General features: G+C 34.6%; 1 protein-coding gene and 1 pseudogene across 1 annotated transcript in view; both read left to right on the top strand.

The window, feature by feature from the left end:
* Positions 1–448: 448 nt before the first annotated feature.
* Positions 449–21,462, top strand: part of LOC11445788 (protein FORGETTER 1) — a 96,645-nt gene continuing 75,631 nt past the window's right edge. Inside the window, exons 1-5 of the mRNA XM_039830623.1 lie at positions 449–947; positions 1,679–1,744; positions 1,849–2,022; positions 2,116–2,246; positions 2,413–2,489. Coding sequence (XP_039686557.1) covers positions 486–947; positions 1,679–1,744; positions 1,849–2,022; positions 2,116–2,246; positions 2,413–2,489 — 910 coding nt within the window. The 5' untranslated portion in view covers positions 449–485. The remainder of the gene's footprint in view (positions 948–1,678; positions 1,745–1,848; positions 2,023–2,115; positions 2,247–2,412; positions 2,490–21,462) is intronic.
* On the top strand, positions 20,939–21,020 carry LOC112417589 (uncharacterized; annotated as a pseudogene).

The following is a 21,462-nucleotide window of genomic DNA, read 5'->3' as shown; positions in this document are numbered from 1 at the left end:
ATTCATAAAATATTGTTCATAATTTACACGCGTTAGCGCAATAAAATAAGCGGCAAGAGAGATATGTATTAATAATAATAATAATAATAATAATAATAATAATAACAATTAGAGTATTCGGACGGTAAATCCAACTTTGACAATATTTCCTAGCTTATAAACTTTTGTAATTTTTATTTTTGTCCATGTGTGTATTCTTGTTGTTCCTTAGGGACTTTCTTTCTTAGGGATTAGCTAGATTTTGTTTGGCGTTTTTCTTTTTGTCCCCGTTTGTGTTTTTCTTGTTTTCTCCTTTTCCTTTTGCAACCAAAAACAAAACAACAAAAAAACTTTTTAATGAGTTAACTCACCGGAATTTCTTATAAATAGAATTGCCAATCTAATTAGAAACTCTTTTACTTTGCATAACCTTTTTCTCTCTTCTCTCTTCTCTCGTTTTTTCTCTTCTTTAATTCATCGCTATTCTTCTCTTTCTCACAACAACAATGAGTGGAATGAATAAAAAAAAATCACCGAATCTTGAACAACTTCGTATGGAACTAAAAACTAGAAGATACAGAAGACATAACCCATATACAAGACCCCAAACCCTAAACCCGCCAACAAAACCGTTTTCTTCAAGCTCAAGTTTCACCTCTTCAACTTCTCTCCCTCGCTCTTTTCCTAACAGAAAGCATCATCAACCACCACCGCCACCACCAAAACCTCCCGTGGCACGCAAGCAGCGATGTACCAATTGCCGGACTTGCTTCTCCGCACCACCTGGAGTGGTGCAGTTACCTTGTCCTATATGTCAAATGGCGTCGTCTGCGGTGAAAATCCAGTGTTTCCACTGTAAGGCGCTTGTGAAAGGACCGAGTGATTTGGTGCAGTTTCCGTGTCCGCTGTGTTTTGTTATTCTTGATGTTGGTGATGCTGATCGTAAACAAGAAGAAGAAGTTAACGAGGTGAAAAATTGCTTTGGATTTTTTTTGTGAATCATTTGATTTTGACCTAATTTTGTGCTCATGAGAGAGTGATTTAATTAGTTGTTCTTGATTTAAGTGATGAGTGTGTGTGTGTGTGCAGTTTATAACTTAATTTTGTAGCTTATAAAATAAGTTATTTTCTTAGGTTCTTGATTTGTTGCTTTCTAATGATTGTTGTATTGCTTAATATTTTTGTAACTTAAATTGATTGTTGTATTGATTAGAGAATGATTTTAGATTGTTTATCTTACTTAGTTTTGATTAGTTGCTATTAATTAGGGGATTGTTTGGAACTTATTTTGCAGCTTATAAAATAAGCACTTATCGTTTAAGTGTTTACGAATAAGCTATTTCTATAACACAAGATTAAATTAAGTCAAGCTTCGTTTGCATAATCTATAAGCTGTTTTTGTAAGCCATTTGGAGAGCTTCTAAGATGGAAATAGTTTCTAAAATGTCATCAGTTGTTTTCATAAGTTTTCCCATAGAAGCTCAAATAAGCAAGAATCCAAAAGAGACATTGGAAAACAATGTGTGTTGGAGAAGGATTTAGAATAAGAAATGAAAAGAAAATCAATGAATGACTTTGTTAATTTCCATTCAAGGGTTTGATTGATGTCGTTGGATATTTCAATTGTATATCTAATTATTTTTGCTATCCTTGTATTTGTATCTCATTTTTTTTTATCGTCAACATTAAAATATACCAGCTGGTTGAAGAAGTGGAGCAGGAAGAAGGTGATGGAGGTGTCGCCGGAGAAACATTTACAGATTATGTGAGTTAAAAGACTCTAGGTCTAGGGAGCAAGTTATGTTAACTTCGTTCTGTTAATTTATTGAATGGTACATTTAACTAATATCAACGTCTCTCGTTATACAGCGACCATCCAAGCTATCTATCGGACCTCCACACCCAGATCCGATTGTAGAGACATCTTCTTTGTCTGCAGTGCAGCCACCCGAGCCTACTTATGATCCAATGATTAAGAATGATTTGGAACGTTCAAAGGCTTTGTCATGCTTGCAGATTGAGACATTGGTCTATGCTTGTCAGGTTTCTCTCACCACATGATTGAATATCGATAATAAATAATTATATAGAATTACAATTTAATTTTCATAAGTGTGATGCTTCTTTGCATGGTAGAGACACCTTCAACACATTCCCAGTGGTGCTAGGGCAGGATTCTTTCTTGGAGATGGAGCTGGTGTAGGTAAAGGTCGAACAGTTGCTGGGATAATCTGGGAGAACTGGCACCATGGAAGGAGAAAAGCCTTGTAAGTTTAGGTCACAATTTGTACATGTAATCATGGGCATGCTTTTATGAATTTAGATAAACATTCACTTTTCAATGTGCTTTACTATGCATGCATACATGTTTGTAATTTCAACTTGCAGTTGATCTTTTAATTCAAATTTTCATGTTCCATTGATCTTACGCAGGTGGATTTCTGTTGGTTCAGACTTGAAGTTTGATGCGAGAAGAGATTTGGATGATATGGGTGCAAGTTGCATTGCAGGTATATATGTGTTTTGGGTTTGCAAATGAAAGTCCTAAGATATGGTTAGCTTTTTTGATAGTTTGATGTAATTATCATATTATTAACATAAACTTAATGCTATTAATCACCGATAGAAGGGGTTCAGTGTCAGTTGTAAAGGAATGAGTTAAAAGTTAGTAATAATGAAGTGAAAAGGTTATTGTAATTGTTTTTTCACTATTTTGTATATTGCAAGATTTATTATGCATTTAAATATATTTCTTTCTTGAATCTGTCCAGTGCATGCTTTGAATAAACTGCCTTATGTTAAGCTTGATTCGAAATCTGTTGGAGTTAAGGAGGGAGTTATTTTCTCGACGTACAGTAGCCTCATAGCATCATCTGACAGAGGTCGTACCCGTATGCAACAGCTTGTGCAGTGGTGTGGACCCGAGTTTGACGGTCTTATAATTTTTGATGAGGTATCAGACTTTTTAAAACGGATATCAATCCTATTGTCAATTGGTAGTTCCACTGTTTAATTTTGAGGGATATATTTGTTTAATCTTTATTGCTGAAGTGTGTCGGCTTCATTACAGTGTCATAAAGCAAAAAATTTGGTTCCAGAAAAGGATAAGAATCCAACGAAAACTGGTCAAGCAGTACTTGCTATACAGGTTTGTACACTCTAGTTGTGTTAATGTTCACATCAAAATGAAATAATCAGTTTTGAGTGTATGAATTATTCCAAGTTCTTTCTTTAAAATTTGACAGGCTCAACTACCTGAAGCTCGGATTGTCTATTGCTCAGCTACCGGTGCATCTGAACCTCGCAATATGGCTTATATGGTTCGACTTGGCCTTTGGGGAGCTGGGACTTGTTTCCCTGATTTTAGTGATTTTCTAGGTAGTGTTCTTTCTCTTATCTTTACTTTTTGCTTTTCAAAATATTAAGTTACCCTATAATTGTTTAAAGTTAATAAACAAGTGATGAATCCAGGTGCGCTTGAGAAAGGGGGTGTTGGAGCTCTAGAACTAGTTGCAATGGATATGAAAGCAAGGTTATAATAATTCTTCAAACATATCCACTCTCAGCCATATGTACCTATATGTATCTGAAAGATATATCTGCTTCATTTTCTAATTTCAGAGGGATGTATTTGTGTCGCACGCTTAGCTACAAGGGTGCTGAGTTTGAAATTGTTGACGCGTCATTAGATGATAGAATGACGGTATGGCCAACTAATTTTTTTGGGAATATTGATGGCAACTCTTTACTTGTTCTTTCTCTGTAGATAATTAAACGAAGAGAAAAAATATAATTGCCTTGCTTTATTGATAGTAATTACCATTACTTGTGTATTAAGCTATTGTTATAATAGAATTTTAACATCATGGTCTAATAGGTAGTTCAGATCTATATTTTGTTTTACTCATTCATTTGTCTTTTTAATTCAGTATTCTCATCTAGTAATGTATGTTCTTATCAATTTTCTTTTGAATTCAGTATGCTTGTCTGATTATGTTTTCTTTTTTTTTTCAAATATTGTAGCATGCATATAAAAAGGCTACAGAAGTTTGGGTGGATTTGCATGAGGAGTTGCTGTCTGCCATTGATTTATGTGCACAAGTATCCACCAACAATATTAATACTAGAAAAATATGGGCATTATATTGGGCAAGCCACCAGGTAATAAGTCTAAGTTGGTTCCTGGAGACAAGTTATTCATCTCTATTAGAAATTTATTATTTATTGAAGTTTTTCGATTGTCCCTTTTCCTTTTGAAACTGTAGAGATTCTTCAGACACTTGTGTATGTCTGCTAAAGTCCCTACTGTAGTGAGACTTGTGAAGCAAGCATTAATGGAAGACAAGTGTGTAGTCATAGGTCTGCAGAGTACAGGGGAAGCAAGGACAGAGGATGCTGTTACAAAATATGTGTGTATTTGAATCTATTTTCATTTAACATAAAATCATTTTTCCTCGTTTCAGCTGCATTATGTGTTATTTATTATTTTGTTTAGGGCTCTGAACTTGATGACTTTATTTCTGGACCTCGTGAGTTGCTGCTAAAATTTGTTGAAGACAATTTCCCGTTGCCAAAAAAGCCTGAAATTCTCCAAGGTATCTACATGCCGTGTTTTGTTATATAAGTTTCATTTATTTTCATAATTTTTCAATTATTAGTTTTCATTTTTAACTCTATTATAGCAGACGACGGTGTGAAGGAGCTTCAAAGGAAGAGGCACTTGGCAAGTCGTGACGTTTCAGGAAAATCTAGAGTCAGAAAAGTAGCCAAGTGTCAGCCTCCTAGTGATGCTGAAAGTGATGAAGAATCTAAAAGTGAGTTTCAAACAAATTTTTATTAAACTTTTGCAACTATCATTCTGTATGTTATTCTTCAGTTACATACGGAAACCCTTTCTCATGCATCAATGCCGACTTATTTTTTTCAGCCTTTATATGGGGTGAGAAAGGGTGCAGATCAACTACATTGATTTTCAAAAAGTTATTAGATATATAAAGATACAAATATTGTTTTTAAAATTCTCTAATTATTTTGTTATCATTTCTCAATGAGAGAATTTATTCAAAGAGGATATATGTGGAACCATTTGATTTTACCATTGTTTAATGCAGTTGTCTCTGGTCTTGAATCTTCCGACCCTGATTATGAGTTTCCGAAATATGAAATTAAAGAGGTAATTTTTTTATTAATTTTTCTCTGAAAAAACTTTCTTGAATTTCCTTGATGCCATATGCGTAGGATTCACATATTTTTCTGTGCAGGAAAGGGAAAACTTGTTGCAGTGTTCCCTCTGTGGAAAATACGCTCATCAATCATTCGTTCCCCCAATTGGTGATTTTGTTCTTGAGAAATGGGCTTGTGATTTGTGCAAGGATAAAAGTGACAAATATCTCCTTCCTGGACCAAACATAATTGAACTCCATAAGAGGTTTAAAACTTTTATTTGTTTTAATTTGTTACTCTGGTTTCAATGTCATAATTTATCATTTTATGACAACAACAATCAACAAAAAGTTAGATAAAAAGAAGAGTATGACAGCGATGATTATTTTCATGGGATTACTGCAGTTATGACACAGCCATGCAGTCTAGGCACAAAATATTAGAGAGGATTTGTGCTTTGGATCTTCCAAACAATCCGTTGGATGATATTATTGACCAGGTAATGATCATTTGTTTATTCATCCCCGTCTTCTTCTTTAATGGTACCTTCCCTCAACGATTCTTATCAATCATAGTTGTTTGTCCAATAGCAGTTAAGTAACTGCTATGAAAAGATGTCTGTAGAAATTTTATGCTGCATAATTAATGCTATACGCCAAAGTATAGTTCTTTACCGGATTCTATAAATGATTTTTTTTTTAATGCAGTTAGGAGGCCATGACAAAGTTGCAGAAATTACTGGAAGGAAAGGAATGCTTGTGAGGGCCCCTAGTGGAACGGGTGTGTTTTATCAGACTCGAAATTCGTAAGTTGCAAAATGTCACCAATACCATATCTACTTGATAAACATTGTTTCATGCTAGCTGAATTAGTTGGGTTTTTCTTTCCCTTTAGAAAAGATGTCACTGCCGACATGGTCAACATGAATGAAAAAAAGCTCTTTATGGAAGGTACGAAGTTAGTGGCTATCATCTCTGAAGCAGGATCAGCTGGCGTTTCGTTACAGGCTGACCGAAGAGTAAAAAATCAGGTAATCAAACTTCTTGAAATATTTCTATCCCTTGAATCACTATGTTCTCTCTGTCCTATTATTTTGATGGTTTTTTGCAAATAGTCTGCTCAGAAGCTAGTAATATTATACTATTTTGTGAACTTTTCAATTGTTTGTTTTATTCTTCTTTTGCTGTTCTTACCTTTGACCTTTACAAAATAGAAAAGAAGGGTTCACTTGACTCTTGAACTTCCATGGAGTGCCGACCGAGCAATTCAACAGTTTGGAAGAACTCATAGATCAAATCAAGTCTCAGCACCAGAATACAGGTCACTAAGAATTATTTATTAATTTGGTTTGTGAATTTCGCATAATGATAAAAAAGTTTCGTTGATTAAAATACAATAACTGAGAATATTGCTCCAGAAAATGTAACAATGCTTCATTGGTTACTATAAGATCAGAGAGAGTAAGGTCGAAGCACTTTAAATCTGATTTAAAATGGTTGCAGTGACGGTGCTGTTGTTTGACGCGATTTCATATCCTTATAAATTTTCTTCAGGTTACTATTTTCAAACCTTGGTGGAGAACGCCGGTTTGCATCAGCTGTTGCAAAGAGATTGGAATCCCTTGGAGCTTTGACTCAGGGAGATCGTAGGTATGTTAGATTCATCAGTTGTGTTTTCAATGAGCCAATATGGAAAAAATTTATTTATCATCTTAGTCAATGTCGTTCCCGACTTCCTGTGAACTTTACAGGGCTGGACCTTCGTTAAATGCATATAATTATGATAGCGAGTATGGAAAGAGGGCTCTAGAGCTTTTGTACGGTGGAATACTAGGAAAGGTATCTAATTTTCCTTTAAAATAATAAATCTTCATATTGGCTATATGTTTAATAAGAAATGAACAAGTCCAATCTATCAACTGATAATGTAATTATGTAGGATCCTCTTCCTGTTGTACCTCCAGGATGCTTATCTGACAGACCAGATACAATCGAAGATTTTATTATGCAGGCAAAAGCTGCTCTTGTTTCTGTTAATATTTTTAAGGACGACGGTCTTGGTAATCATTGTTTTCCCTTGTCTAATATTAGATTGAATATCTAATCAAAATGTATTTATGGTTTCATCATTTACTGATGTGAAGTTTATGATACCACAGTATCTTTATTTTTCCTCGTTATTAAATGTTGGCTTCTTATATTTAAAGGGGGTGATATGGATTGCAGCATGGATGATAAATATAAACGCAATATTCGTCGATTTCTTAACCGGCTTTTGGGAATAGCTCCTGAGATTCAGAATAGGTTTGTATTTTGTGAATGAATTGATTTGATACGTCAACTTTGAACATTTGGTTCAATACACTAAATTTTTGGGTATCAACAGGCTTTTTGAGTTATTTGTGAATATTTTGGATCTTCTTGTTCACAAAGCTCGCATTGAAGGTAACTTTGACACCGGCATTGTTGACTTGAAAGCTACCGTCATTGAACTGCAAGGGAATCCAAAGGTATTTATTTTCCTCCTAAACTTCTGGCTGCCAATCTTTATCGTATGTTATTGCATAGCAAATTTAAGACTGAAGATAAATTTCCTTTGATGCAGACAGTCTATGTTGATCAAATGAGCGGGGCTTCAGCTGATCTGTTCGCATTCACCTTGGATCGTGGGGTTTCGTGGGAGGTGCATATGCTTTTTCAGATGTTCTAACTAGTTAGTGCTTTACTCTAACATACATATTTTGCTGACATCATTTACGCATCAGTTGGCAAATACAATGCTCAATGAGAAGCAGAAGGCTGGATTTTGTTCAGATGGTGACGGCTTCTATAAGTCTAACAGGGAGTGGTTGGGAAGACATCATTTTATTTTAGCATTTGAAAGGTATCATTTCTAGTTTTTGTCGTCCTTGTTGTGTAAATATTCAATAGAGTTGAATTTGGTGACTTTTGCTTATATATGAGGCCAGAGGGAGTACATAATAAAGCTTTCTAGTTTCATTTACTGATGTCATTATGTTTGTTCTTGGTTCTGTTTCAGTTCTGCTCCATCTATGTGTAAGATAGTTCGTCCCACTACCGGAGAATCAACTCGGTATGTATTTGAGTTACTTGGCCTTCTTTTAGTTTAATTTTCTTGTTTACCCATTTTCTCTTGCAATTGTAGGGATATGAATCTGGCAGAATTAACTTTAAAATATTCAAAAGTTTCATCTTTGAAGGAGGCCCAAATTGGTTGGGAAAACGAATATGAAGTTTCATCTAAACAGGTATATATACATGTTGGTGTGCACTCACTCATTGGTCATGGGGTGAGAAACTATGTAGATTTTTCAAATTCACATTTTGACTTATTACTTTTGTTGTCAGTGCATGCATGGTCCTAATTGTAAGAAAGGCAAGTTATGTTCAGTTGGCTCAAGACTTCAGCAAGTAAATGTCTTAGGTGGTGTCATTTTTCCTATTTGGGGAAACGTATTAAAGGCGATTTCTAAGAAGGTATTTCACCAACTCATAAAACATTCATGAGAAAGAACATATTTTGCAGATGCTAAAATTATCAATTCGCGTATGATGTATCAATTTGTCGCTTTATGATATCCTCTATATCTGATCATATTTTGTGGAAATCGTAATAGTTAGCTTTTGTTGTGATATAGTATGACAAATAACTTTTTTAGTAACTTTTTAATGAAAATATGTGTTGATTTTGTTGAGCCTCTGGTTGATTGTTTACTCATTAAAGCATTATAATAGTCATTTTATCATATGCAAATTACTTCTAATTGCAAATAAAAATATGTACAGTCCCAACAAATTCTTAAGAGGCTACGTGTTGTTCGTGTGGAAACTACGTCAGATAACAACAGACGTATCGTAGGGCTTTTTGTCCCTAAAGAAGCAGTTGACACTGTACTTCAAGGTTTCTTTCTTTCTCTCTCCATCCTAACACCTTTTCTAAAGAGCACACCTGCACATGTACCAGCTTTGATGGGTTGTTTTCACAGAAGAAATATTTCCCATTATAATTTATACTATGTTCAAATACGCATCAGATAACATGCATACACATATGCAAAGGGCTTAAGAAGTTTTTCTTTTTATGATGCTATGTTTTCGATAGTTTCTGCTGGCTCCCAAAGGGTTATATCGATATATGCTGTTGGTGTGATGGAAAGTTTCAGTTTAGGAATGAATGCTTACTAGAATAGTTGATTCTGAAAAATCAGTGTCATTTTAACAATCCTCATAAAAGTCATGCCCAAACAGAAAGGATTGACTTTTGTTCCATGGGAAGACTTCAACATTAAAAACTTATAATCTTTTTTCTTAGTTATTCTTTGTTGCAAATATGGCTTAGAATTCTGTTTGAATTTTGGTCAAATTCTTTTCTCCAAGGTGATGCGTATACTTATATATTTGCTTTTGACATCTGTAGATTTACAATTCGTTATAGTACTGGATGATTGACCTGAGGCACCCAGCGTCTCCCTTTCGTGAAGATCACTAGCACTTTGTTTTATGTAAAGGCTTAAGTTTGTTGATAGATTTGCGGAAAGGAAAGATCATGTGCTCATTGAGATGCAACACAATTGTGCAATCTCCATTTCAATTTTTTGATTATATCATCCAGTTTTGTTTATAATTCAAAGTTGTATATCTTCATGGGTGATCTTGACATAGGGAAATGCTTACACACATTATTAATTTTTTGTTTGAAAAATCATATTCTACATATTATAACAAGAGGTAAAGTACATATTTCTTTTTTGTAACACTTATTGTCTCAAACTCATAATAGTACTTGCAAACAAACATAAGTTGTATCACTATCATAAAAGGAGCATCAACATTGTAGTCACTACAATAGATCCTTGGCATCTGAGTCTTGCCTTGCCTATGAAGTTTCTTTCGATTAGTAACGACATCTTTTCCTGCAATTATAGCATGTATGGCATATCTAAAAACTCCATAAGCTTCTTCAGAAATTCTAGTTTGACAACCAATTAGTAGAATTCCACTATCGACAATGTTTTCCTTAATTGATGTAGCAAATGCTGCTGGTGCGCTCTCCTCGTCATATTTGTATCTATCTATTATTATATTTATTAAATTAAACCCCCAATTGTCTACATGACATGTCACCTCACATACACAAAAAATCCTAGAGAGATTGAGGGGTTTGCAGAATTTGTTTCCCTTTCTTTGGTTACAAAAACATTATAGCTCCTAATTATGCACAAACCGCCTCTCCTAATTATGCGCGGGTCTAAGTCTAGTTCCCCGTTATTTCATTCAGTATATGTTTGAGAAGCTCTTGCGCAAGATTGTTAACTAGCTTCAAGATTCCACTATGACCTTGACTCTCACCACCATGAAGCTTGTACAAGACAAACTTAATGAAGTTCTTCACTTAAGGACTAGCATCTTCCCCGAAGATATATAAAATAGTGTAGGTTGTAGTTCTCCAATTTTTATATCATATTTCCCTGCTTTAGCATGTCAATAAGAGTTGAAAGAGGCATAGACCTATTCATTACATAGCTGTTGTTCACATGATGAAGTTCAACGTCTTTTTCTCCAATATCAGTCTTGTGGCACATGATTGAATATCCATACCACGAAAGACGGTATCTTTCACATTGCTGTGAAGGAAGTTTTTGAATCCTTCCTTTGTGCTTTCTGTTTGTTCCATTTCACTTCTATCAAAAATTATAATATGATATCAGAGTCTATGAATTCAGAGCATCCACCATTTATATTATAGACCTACCGAACAAGTAATTAGACTAAAATAAAGTTTTTAATTGAAATTATATCCAACTAGTATAGTGACCCGTGCCAGCACGGGGAAATAAAAAACTTTTTTGATCAAATGTATAGATTTTAAATTCGATATGAAAAAAATATCATCTTAATTTTGTATATATTTTGAAATATCTAAACATTGCATATAACGATAAAAATATTTAGATTATTATACTTGTACTAATTATTTGTAGTATAAGATGCATTCATTGTTAAACTTAGCATATGTAATTTTCTTGCAAAAATACGCCGACGTACTGTGTAATAATATTTGTTGACAAAATGTATTTTATTAATCATAAAAACTAAAAATTATGTATTTTTTTTTATATAATAGTCATTGTCACATGCATACACGTAGTCGGTAAATGCAAACGTTTAATTTTTACAGGTGTGTATAAATATAGTTTGGGCTACAGAAACATTGATTGTTATTTGTTTTTAATTTTTACAAAACAAATGGTCTAATGTAAATATTGTATTTTAGGGGTAACAACGATGTAAAAAAAAAGGTTCCGCGGTTTGTTAAACCTGAAAAATGAATTAATTAATAGTCAATGGCAGGAAGATCTGCTTATATAGAAATTGCATGTCTATAATGACCAGTATGCCTTACAAAGAAATTGAAAAAAAAAAAAAAAAAAAAAAAAAAACAACTTTCAATCAATGCGCAACTTTAGTTTTCTAAATTATAGCAACAACAATTCTAAAACATAACCAATGATCATACTTTTTAAAAAACTTTTGTAGAAGTAACTCGAGAGACAACGACATAGAGTTGCCCATGCGTGAACACGGGCTTAGGAAGATAAACTCCCACTCGAGATAAAGATTGACCCTGACTTTTATTTATTGTCATTGCAAAACAAAGCGTCAATGGAAATTATCCGCGCATGAATTTGAAGGGTAGTCCTGGATCACTCGGAATAAGATTCATCCTGGGAATGAATACCTTGGTACCTGCCCTTTTTCCTGTAATTACGGTAGCAGCTATCGTGCTCTTCCCTAGATGTGTAACTGTCAGCCTTGTACCATTACACAATCCATTGGCTTGATCGATGTTTCTCATCAGCATAACTGGACATTCCACCTTTAGTTTCAACCGGTGATTTGGAATTTCAGAGCTCTTAATACCATTAAGGAATTCCGTTGTGAACCACTCACTTTGGACATCAGAATTTTCACCCGAGCGACAAACATAATCAGAGTTTAAATACTCTTTCTCTTCACCTAGAATCAGTGACATCATATATTCGTTAACATGTTCAACTGAATCAAGCGTTGGTGTGAGTATTCCCCTTTCTTGGAAAAATAATCTTCAGGAATTTCTACCTTCATTTCACCATTCTCATCCGAAGCGTTGTTGCCGTTTCCAATTCAGAGTATCCACTTGCCAAAATTAGCAATTTCTTTCTGCTCTGCAGGTACCAAAGATGCACCCAATTTCATATTAACAGTAAGTCTCATTATATTAAAATAAGCACATATCTTTGATGAATTGATTGATGCATCAACAATATCCTGCCTCGTTCCTTTTCGGACAACAGGCAATATCTGCCTGATATCACCACCTAAAACTATTGTCATTCCACCAAATGGTTTAAACTCGTTTAGGGGATCATTCTTGGACATGATATCACGCATTGATCGGTCAACTGCCTCAAAACACCATCAGTGCATCAATGGAGCCTCATCCCAAATTATCAACTTTGCAGCACGCACCAGGTCTGCCCTAGGACTATCCTTTTCCATCTTAAGCGATGATGCCTCATAATCTCAATAGGGACTGTCAGCGTCGAGTGTGTGGTTCTTCCTCCTAGTAATAGAAGAGTCATTATACCGCTAGATGCAGCATTCAATACAATTAACCCCTTCGATCTAATAGCAGCCGACAATGTTTTCATATAAAGGTTTTTCCAATACCACTGTAACCATATAAGAAAAAGAAACCATCGTCGTCAGAACCAACGGACTCCATGATCTTTTCATGCACATATCTTTTTTCATCAATCAACATTAGTAACATATCAGCATGTGTCTTTTACAGTTCATCTTTGTTGTAATTTAGCTCATAAACGATAAGCTTGTTTGTGAAAGTTGGCATGTCTGCTGCATTTGGCCTGGGTATAGATTTGAAGTCAAGCGACTCTCCGTTTTCCTGAAGCAGCATTTCAATTTCAATCAAACAAAGGTTCTTAAAGTCATCGTCACCGATACGCAGATCTGTATATTAAATGTAAAGTAACGAAATTAATATTAACACCTTTGCATGCATTTGTGTTCACATTGAAGAGAAAGAAAAAATATTAGCTTTATATGGAAATCCTTTATATTTAAAGTTATCAGCCTAAAAAATGTAGAAAATGTTGAATGGTATCGTAGAGTTGGTAACTCTTAGTTTTTTCTTTACTATATCCTAAAAAAAGTACCTTTTAACTACTTAAACTACTCTAATCAGCCTTTAATATATCCTAAAAAACACACCCCTCGAAAACAACCCTGTCATCAAGGTTGGAATGTGCTAAATTTCTTAATGTGTAATAGTCTTCATATGTATCACCCTTATCCCTATTTTTTATTAGTGAAGTACTGTTTTGATTCTCACTTTAATTTGAACTCTTTGGTTCCACCAAGATTTTTTACTCCTAGCTAGGTCCAAAACCTATTAATTCTTCCAGTGTCTCTTTTGCTACTTTTCTAATCTCATATGTCATCTTGTTCCACGTATCATTTTCACTTCTATGTAGCTTCACACAACCTTCCTTCAAAATCTTTTGCAGAAAAACACTTTAGTTTTGATCCTTTAAATGTCACCACTTGATCCTTGTTTCCCAACCATGGCCTCTCATCTCCGCTCTTATCTTAACCCTTACATCCATAACCAATATTATATGTTGGATGGTCAAACTCTCTCCATGTAAAACTTTAAATTCAAACAAATATTTCTATCATAATTCCTAATAAGAAATAAATCTATTTGAGAACATGAAATCCCACTCTTGTATGTAATAAATTTCCTTTTTATTTTCCTAAAGTAAGATTAAAAGACAAAAAAAAAAAAAATCTAGGATGAATTTACCCAATGCATTTATCTCCCCAAGGCTATACCCTCATTCAAGCCTTTAAAACTTATTAAGCACTCCTTACATGCCCATTTAGATCCCCTCCTAGAAAAAGATTTTCTCCTTGTGGTATATCTTGAATTTAACCTTTCAAATTTTAACTTTAGAATATTCTTCCAAACCTACCTAAGATGGGTAGACACTCATAACATTAAAGATGTCTTATTTCCTTTAAAAAAAATAAAAAATAAAAAATAAAGATGTCTTATTAAACTATAAATTTGTGGGATACAATCAAATCTCACATCCTCTTTACATCCACAATATCCTTTTTCAATTCCTTATCCACAATAATGCATACATCATTTCTCAATCTAACTTTTCTAGTTTATCAATGCTTATATCTTGAACTATCTAATTCTTTCGCCTTTTCACCTACCCACATAGTTTTTTGCTAGCACATAAAATTAATCTTCATTTTAGTCATAGCGTCAACTATTTTCATATATGTGATCTAAAAAAAAAAAACACTATTTCCATATATGTTCAAATAAGAGTACCTTTATTCTATGTTCTAAAACAGATCATACTCTCATTAACTAACTTGATTACCCACACTCGTTTACAAAGATGTGGAGACCCTTGCTTATTTTTTACTGCATTCAGGCATTGATGTATCCATCCTTGCTCATTTAACATTGTATTTGAGCTATACAACGCGTTTCTTCTACGCATTGACCCAGTTTCACACTATTATATACCTGGTCCATGTCATAGAGATTTAAAGTGTTTCAATTAAATTCAAGTGTTCAAATTTTAATTAGTAGAATCTAGTCCAAGTCTTGAAATTTTTATAATATAGAATGTAATTTAATTATATATATTTTTAAGATTTGTTTAAAATAAAGTTACGTGTAATTATTTATCGATCAAACCTAATGAAACTTGATTGCATCGGGTAATAGATTATACTGAAAACCGACTCATCCCGTGAACACCTGTAGGCGTGGATGCTGAAGCATGTTTGCTTAATTTCTTTTTAAATAGTTATCATCATCCATAATTAATTTTTTTTATACCCATGACGATCACAAACTTATGTTTGCTTAAATTTCATTTTTTTTTTTATTGAATGATTTTTCTTACAAACGACGAAGGAATTAAATGATTGTATTTCCTATGTTAGTGGTCATTTACTATTGATTGACTTTAATTTCCTCATCAATGAAACTCTCTTCAGTTCTGATGAGATAAAACCGCAAGTGCTCGATTCTATCGAAGTAGTAAAAATAGAGTATCGTTCCGACAGGGAGTTATGAATTCAATTAACTTTAGATAATGATTGGACGAAATAGTTTTAGATAAAAGTTTGGATTTTTAATTACAAGAAAATAAAAGAAAAGAAAAGATAAAAGCCTTGGGATTATTGGTTCATCTAAATGACAAGTCCTTCACAAATCAAACTAAAAGCTTATAACTTTATGTTAGACCTAATTTCTCAAGACAGTTTCTCTTTTGTTCCTCTAGCAACCAAGCCTATATCGCTGATTTGATTACTATTAGATTTTGGTTCCTCTAACAACCAAGCCTATTTCGCTGACTTGATCATTATTAGTTCCCTTGAAGATCGAAACTATATGTCTCAAAGATTTCAAAGACTATTTCGCTGCCTTTGAAACCCTTGTCTAAATTCACTTGTTCGAATATCAAAGCTCCACTTTCGTTTTATGAATTGATATTTGAGATGATGGATAAACAATTATCAAAACCCTCCACTTTCGTTTCCACAGTTTGATAATGGTTAATCCATGTTAAAGCGGTGAATTTAAATAAGAAATTAGGGTTACATAAGATTAAGGCTTAGAGCTTGGTTTGATTAGGATTATGTCATTTAGACTTATCCAACAATCCCAAGACAAGAGAAGTCTACTCACTAATGTTCATCGTAGACAAGGAGAAGAAGAGAGAAAGCATAAAAGTAAATAACAAGAAAGTAAAAGAACTTTTATTAGAAAGACAATTGTCACATATTGCATTCCCAGAAAAGATGAATATTTGTGATGGCTAGCTACTCTATTTATAGTTTACATTCGACTTAAAATCTAAGCAATCACTAGAATGTTCCACAAGTAAACTAAAACAGAGTAGCTTAAAATCTAAGCAAAAGCAGCAAAAGTTGTTCTGGGAGGTGGCACGGCCGTGCCAACCTTAGCACGGGCCGTGCCAAGCTTCTGACTTTAGGGAGATATATTTTTGTCTCCGAATCTTCATATTTTCGTACCGAATCAGCTCCAAAACCCTTTTCTTTTGCTCCAAGACTCAATCCATCAAATATTCGTTTCTGAAATATAACAATATGCAATTGTAGTAAAATAGCTCGAAAAGGAAATAATACTAAAATAAAATAAACTTAAATCTAATTAAAATTAAACTAAATAACATATAAAAGTAGATAATAAATGACTCATCAAACTTCCCCACACTTGAATTTTTGCTTGTCCTCAAGCAAAAGGCATAGACATAGCAGCAACAAAAAGATTAATATATGACAATTCAAATAAAAGCTTATGTCTCATTCGAGGTTTCATTTCAATGTACACTAATCACAACTTCAAGTATTCCTTGTGAACTTATTCAACCCAACAACAAGTCTTAAGTGAGTGTGTGTGTGTGTGTAGTCCAACCCTTTTCTTGCTCCTGTATAAGATATATATTATGAGGAACAGGTTCTAACCTTAACACTAAAGTGACCGAGAAAAATCCTTTCTTCATTTCATATAAGAGAGATGGGAGTTAGCTTAGATAGATTTGAAAATTTAGATACTTGGAGGCTTGTAGATGCCTAGGGGCTATCATTTCACATTGGAAGTCCGTGAGGGGGTATCCTTTCCTCCAAGTTTCCATGATCACCCTAAGTAGTGCTACAACTTATTCATCTTCACTTAGGAAGTTCCTCTTTTTAGAGGGTTTAATTTAAGCACAATTTGTTTGAGAAGTCATCACCACATTTAGGAAGTCAGTGAGGGGGTATCCTTTCCTCCACGTGCTGGTGATATTCTCCTGCCCCATTTTGGTTTACACATTATAGCACATTAGAATTATTCCCACACAAACTTATACTACTTTTACTCTGAAGATTTTTAAGGGTCCAAGTTACCATTAAAGTTAGAACGTGTTCCTTAAAATACCTATTCATACACTTACTCAAGGATTGCAACTAGGTGCTTTTATCATTGGAGAATTTTCACAATAAAACTTGATGTGGGTATAGCAAGAACACTTACAACACAAGAAATCACTTTCATGTACAAGAAACGACCATTGAAGAGACAACAAAAAATTTATGTCATAATAAAACAATAAAAACAAGTTGCTTATTCATGCCTTTTACAATAAAACAAAACAAAAGAATAAAGTTCAAGGGAGTTTGGAAACACTACGACTAAAGACACTTTATTAGGCTCCCCCCATACTTAGGAGAAACATTGTCCTCAATGATTTAAAAGAAGAAGAAAAAAGAAGAAGAAGAAGAAGAAGAAGAATAAGATGATGAAGAAAGAAGAAAAGTATAGAAGAGTAGAGGAAGAGGAGGGCTCACAATTGTATTGAAGTCCATAAGGTGGACCTTGGAGGTGAAGTTGTTGCATCATGTTGATGAGATCAAACCGCAAGTGCACGGTCTTACCGAAGTAGTATAAAAGAGTATCGTTCCGACAGGGAGTAGTTCAATTTAATTAACCTTTAGAGATGATTAGAAGAGAGAAGAGAATTGTAAGTTGGGGTTTTTTTAAGCGTTTGAAAAGATAATAATAAAAAGAGCCTTGGGATCGTTGGTTTCCTCTAAATGACAAGTCCTTCTCAAACCAAAACTATAAGCTTATAATATTATGTTAGACCTAATTTCTCAAGACAGTTTCTCTTATGTTCCTCTAGCAACCAAGCCTATTTCGCTGACTTGATTACTATTAGATTTTGGTTCCTCTAACAACCAAGCCTATTTCGCTGACTTGATTGTTATTAGTTCCTTTGAAGATCGAAACTATATGTCTCAAAGATTGCAAAGCCTATTTCGCTGACTTTGCAATCCTTGTCTGAATTCACTTGTTCGAATATCAAAGCTCCACTTTCGTTTTATGAATTGATATTTGGAATAATGGATAAACAATTATCAAACCCTCAACTTTCGTTTCCACAGTTTGATAATGGTTGATCCATGTTAAAGCGGCGAATTCAGATAAGAAATTAGGGTTACATAAGATTAAGGCTTAGAGTTTGGTTTGATTAGGATTATGCCATTTAGACTTATCCAACAATCCCAAGACAAGGAGAAGTCTACTCACTCATGTTCATCGTAGACATGGGGGAGAAGAGAGAAAGCATGAAAGTAAATGACAAGAAAATAAAGGGAAAAGAAAAGAACTTTAATTAGAAAAGCAATTGTTACTTATTGTATTCCAAGTAAAGATGAATATTTGTGATGGATGGCTACTCTATTTATAGCATTTGTTCGACTTAAAATCTAAGCTATTACATTCGGGCTAAAAATAGAGTAGCTTAAAATCTAAGCAAAAGCAGCAAAAGTGACTCTGGAGGGTGGCACGGCCGTGCCAAGGCTAGCACGGGCCGTGCCAGGCTTCTGACATAGGGGAGACATATTTTTGTCTCTCAATCTTCATATTTTTGCATCCAATCGGCTCCAAGTCCCTTTCTTTTGCTCCAAGACTCAATCCATCCAATATTCATTCCTGAAATAAAATAAAATGCAATTTAAAATAAACTATCCTAAAAAGGAAATAATACTAACGTAAAATAAAATAAAATCTAAATAAAACTAAACTAAAAGGCATATTAAAATAGTCAATAAATGACTCATCACATGTATCGGAACATTTGATTGTTTTATTCATGTATTTCAATTGCCCCTTAGGACATCGTTTCTTAGCCCGATCATTTCAACACCTTATCTTTGTTGCTCGGTGCATGTTCTTTGAACTTTGGTTTGCATCCATGCCCACCGTTCATCATTATAGTTTCCACCGGCTTTTTGTGCATGGTGTTGTGCACCTACCTCCTCTTCATCACCACCATCATCATCACCATCATCTTGTACCTGTGGGTTAGTACCAACATAAAGCAAATTTTCCACCACCTCCGGATTAGTAATGTCCGAATTAGGTAGAATAGTCAAACAATTAGCTCTAATAATTCTCCATTCATATTGGTAATTGTGAGGTTGATGAGTTTAATGATGGAGATTGGTGAAGAATTTTTTTTTTTTTTTTGGGTTAGGGTTTAATGGTTTAGAATTTGGTGTTTGGATGGATGAATGTTGGTTTTGATTGGTGGTAAATGTTTGGAATGATGAATGGAGATAGATATGGAGGTTTAAAGGTTGATGTTATGGAGGTTTAGAGAAAGAAGTTGAAGGATGAGGGAAGTTTGTGTTTGAGAATGAAGGAAGAAGAAGAAAAGTGGAAAAAAATGGTAAAAGAGGGTCTGGGACCATGGCACGGCTGTGCCACTACAGGCACGGGCCGTGCCAACTTCCTGGAAGTTGGCGAAGTATGGCTAGGTTACAGGCACGGCCGTGCCATCATTGGCACTGGCCGTGCCAAGCTTCTGGACATGCAAGACTCAATTTTCTTCATTTTTCGCATCATATTTGGACAAATACCTACAAAACAAATTAAAACAACAAAAAACAAACAAAATAAAAGCAATTAAACCCGTGGGTTTCCTCCCACGAAGCGCTCGTTTAAAGTCATTAACTTGACAATCAAGGGGTTTCTCTACCCTATACCCAATCTTTCCCAAAGGGATAACGGCGTCAACCTGACATTCTCTCCCAAATCACACATGGCTTTCTCAATGCTTTCGGATCCTATGACACAAGGTATGGGAAAACTTTCTAGATTCTTAAGTTTAGATGGCAATTTTTTTGGAAGTATTTCAATAAAAATTCTAAATTGGTCATCTAACTTGGATTTGACAAAACCTTGTGCTAATGGATTTTTAGGCTCAAGAGTTGGTGAAACAAATGGCTTTTCATTCTCTCCTATAGTTTTCTCACTTTGAGGCTCATCACTTCCTATCTCTCCCTCATTGTTCTTAATTTTCGCAACGGGGTCCTTTAATTGGTTACCATCCCTAAGAGTAATAGAACTTATATGGCCTTTGGGGTTGGTTTCAGTTTGACCTGGGAAGATCCCGGTGGTTTGAGAGGAAGCAGTCACGTGTTGGGCCACTTGAGAGATTTGGGTTTCAAGTATCTTATTGTGAGTTTCTATAGAGTCTACCTTGGATGTGATTTTGGCAAGAGAGTCATTCAAAAATCCAGTTTGGTTTTTAAGCTCTTGGAGTTGCTTGGATTGATTTATAACATAATTTTCCATTAAAAATTCCAAGCTGGATTTTTGAGGGACTCTTTGGTTGTTTGCATAACTGGGTGGTGTTGTTTGTTGTCCAAAAAGATTTTGAGGGGTTTGATAAAAAAATTGGTTGTTTCTAAACCCTCGATTATATTGAGCATAGTTTACTTGCTCAGGACCTCTAACAACACTACCTAGTTGGCAATCAATGCCAATATGGCCAAATACACCACAAACTTCACAAGGAGGTGATACAGGAGCAGGTGTGACAGCACTAGTATTCATTGTATCAAATTTTTGTGTTAGTGCGTCAACCTTAGCAGTTAGATGATCAAGGGAGGAAATTTTGTACATACCTGCCTCTTTTTTAGAGGGTGAAGAAGCAGTGATGACTCTCTCACTTGTCCACTGATAGTGGTTTTGTGCCATGCCCTCGATCAAATCATATGCTGCTGTGTAAGTTTTATTCATCAAAGCTCCACCTGCAGCTGCATCAACATAAATTTTTGTGGTATACGAAAGACCATTATAAAAGGTGTGGATAATAAGCCACTTCTTTAAACCATGATGGGGGCAAAGCCTAAGCATTTCTTTGAAACGCTCCCACGCATCGTAAAGAGATTGACCATCTTTTTGAGTGTATTGAAAAAGCCTCGCCCTTAATTGAGCGGTTTGAGAAAGGGGAAAGAATTGGGTAAGGAAAGCTCGTCTCATTTGGTCCCATGAAGTGATAGAACCAATTGTCAATGAATGAAACCAAGCACTAGCTCTATCCCTTAAGGAAAAAGAAAAGAGGTGCAGCCTTACGGCCTCTTGGTTTGCCTTCAAAGTTCCACTGAGTTTTAGAAAAGTTGAAATACGAAAATTCGGATCCTCAGTGGGTGATCCGAAAAATTGATTTTGCTGCACTAAGGAAATAAGTGCAGGTTTTATTTCAAAATTATTACCCTCAATCGTTGGGTACACAATAGCATCGTATGGCTCATCAGAAGATGTGATTGCATACTCTTTGAGAGCACGTTCCTCAACCATATCGTTATTATTATGTGTTTGTCATCTTCTTTTATGTAAGAATCTTTCGAT

Source organism: Medicago truncatula, chromosome 2, assembly GCF_003473485.1.
Source record: "Medicago truncatula cultivar Jemalong A17 chromosome 2, MtrunA17r5.0-ANR, whole genome shotgun sequence".
Lineage (NCBI taxonomy): Eukaryota > Viridiplantae > Streptophyta > Magnoliopsida > Fabales > Fabaceae > Medicago > Medicago truncatula.
Note: the sequence above shows the minus strand (reverse complement) of the source record. Positions and strands in the feature narration are given on the sequence as shown.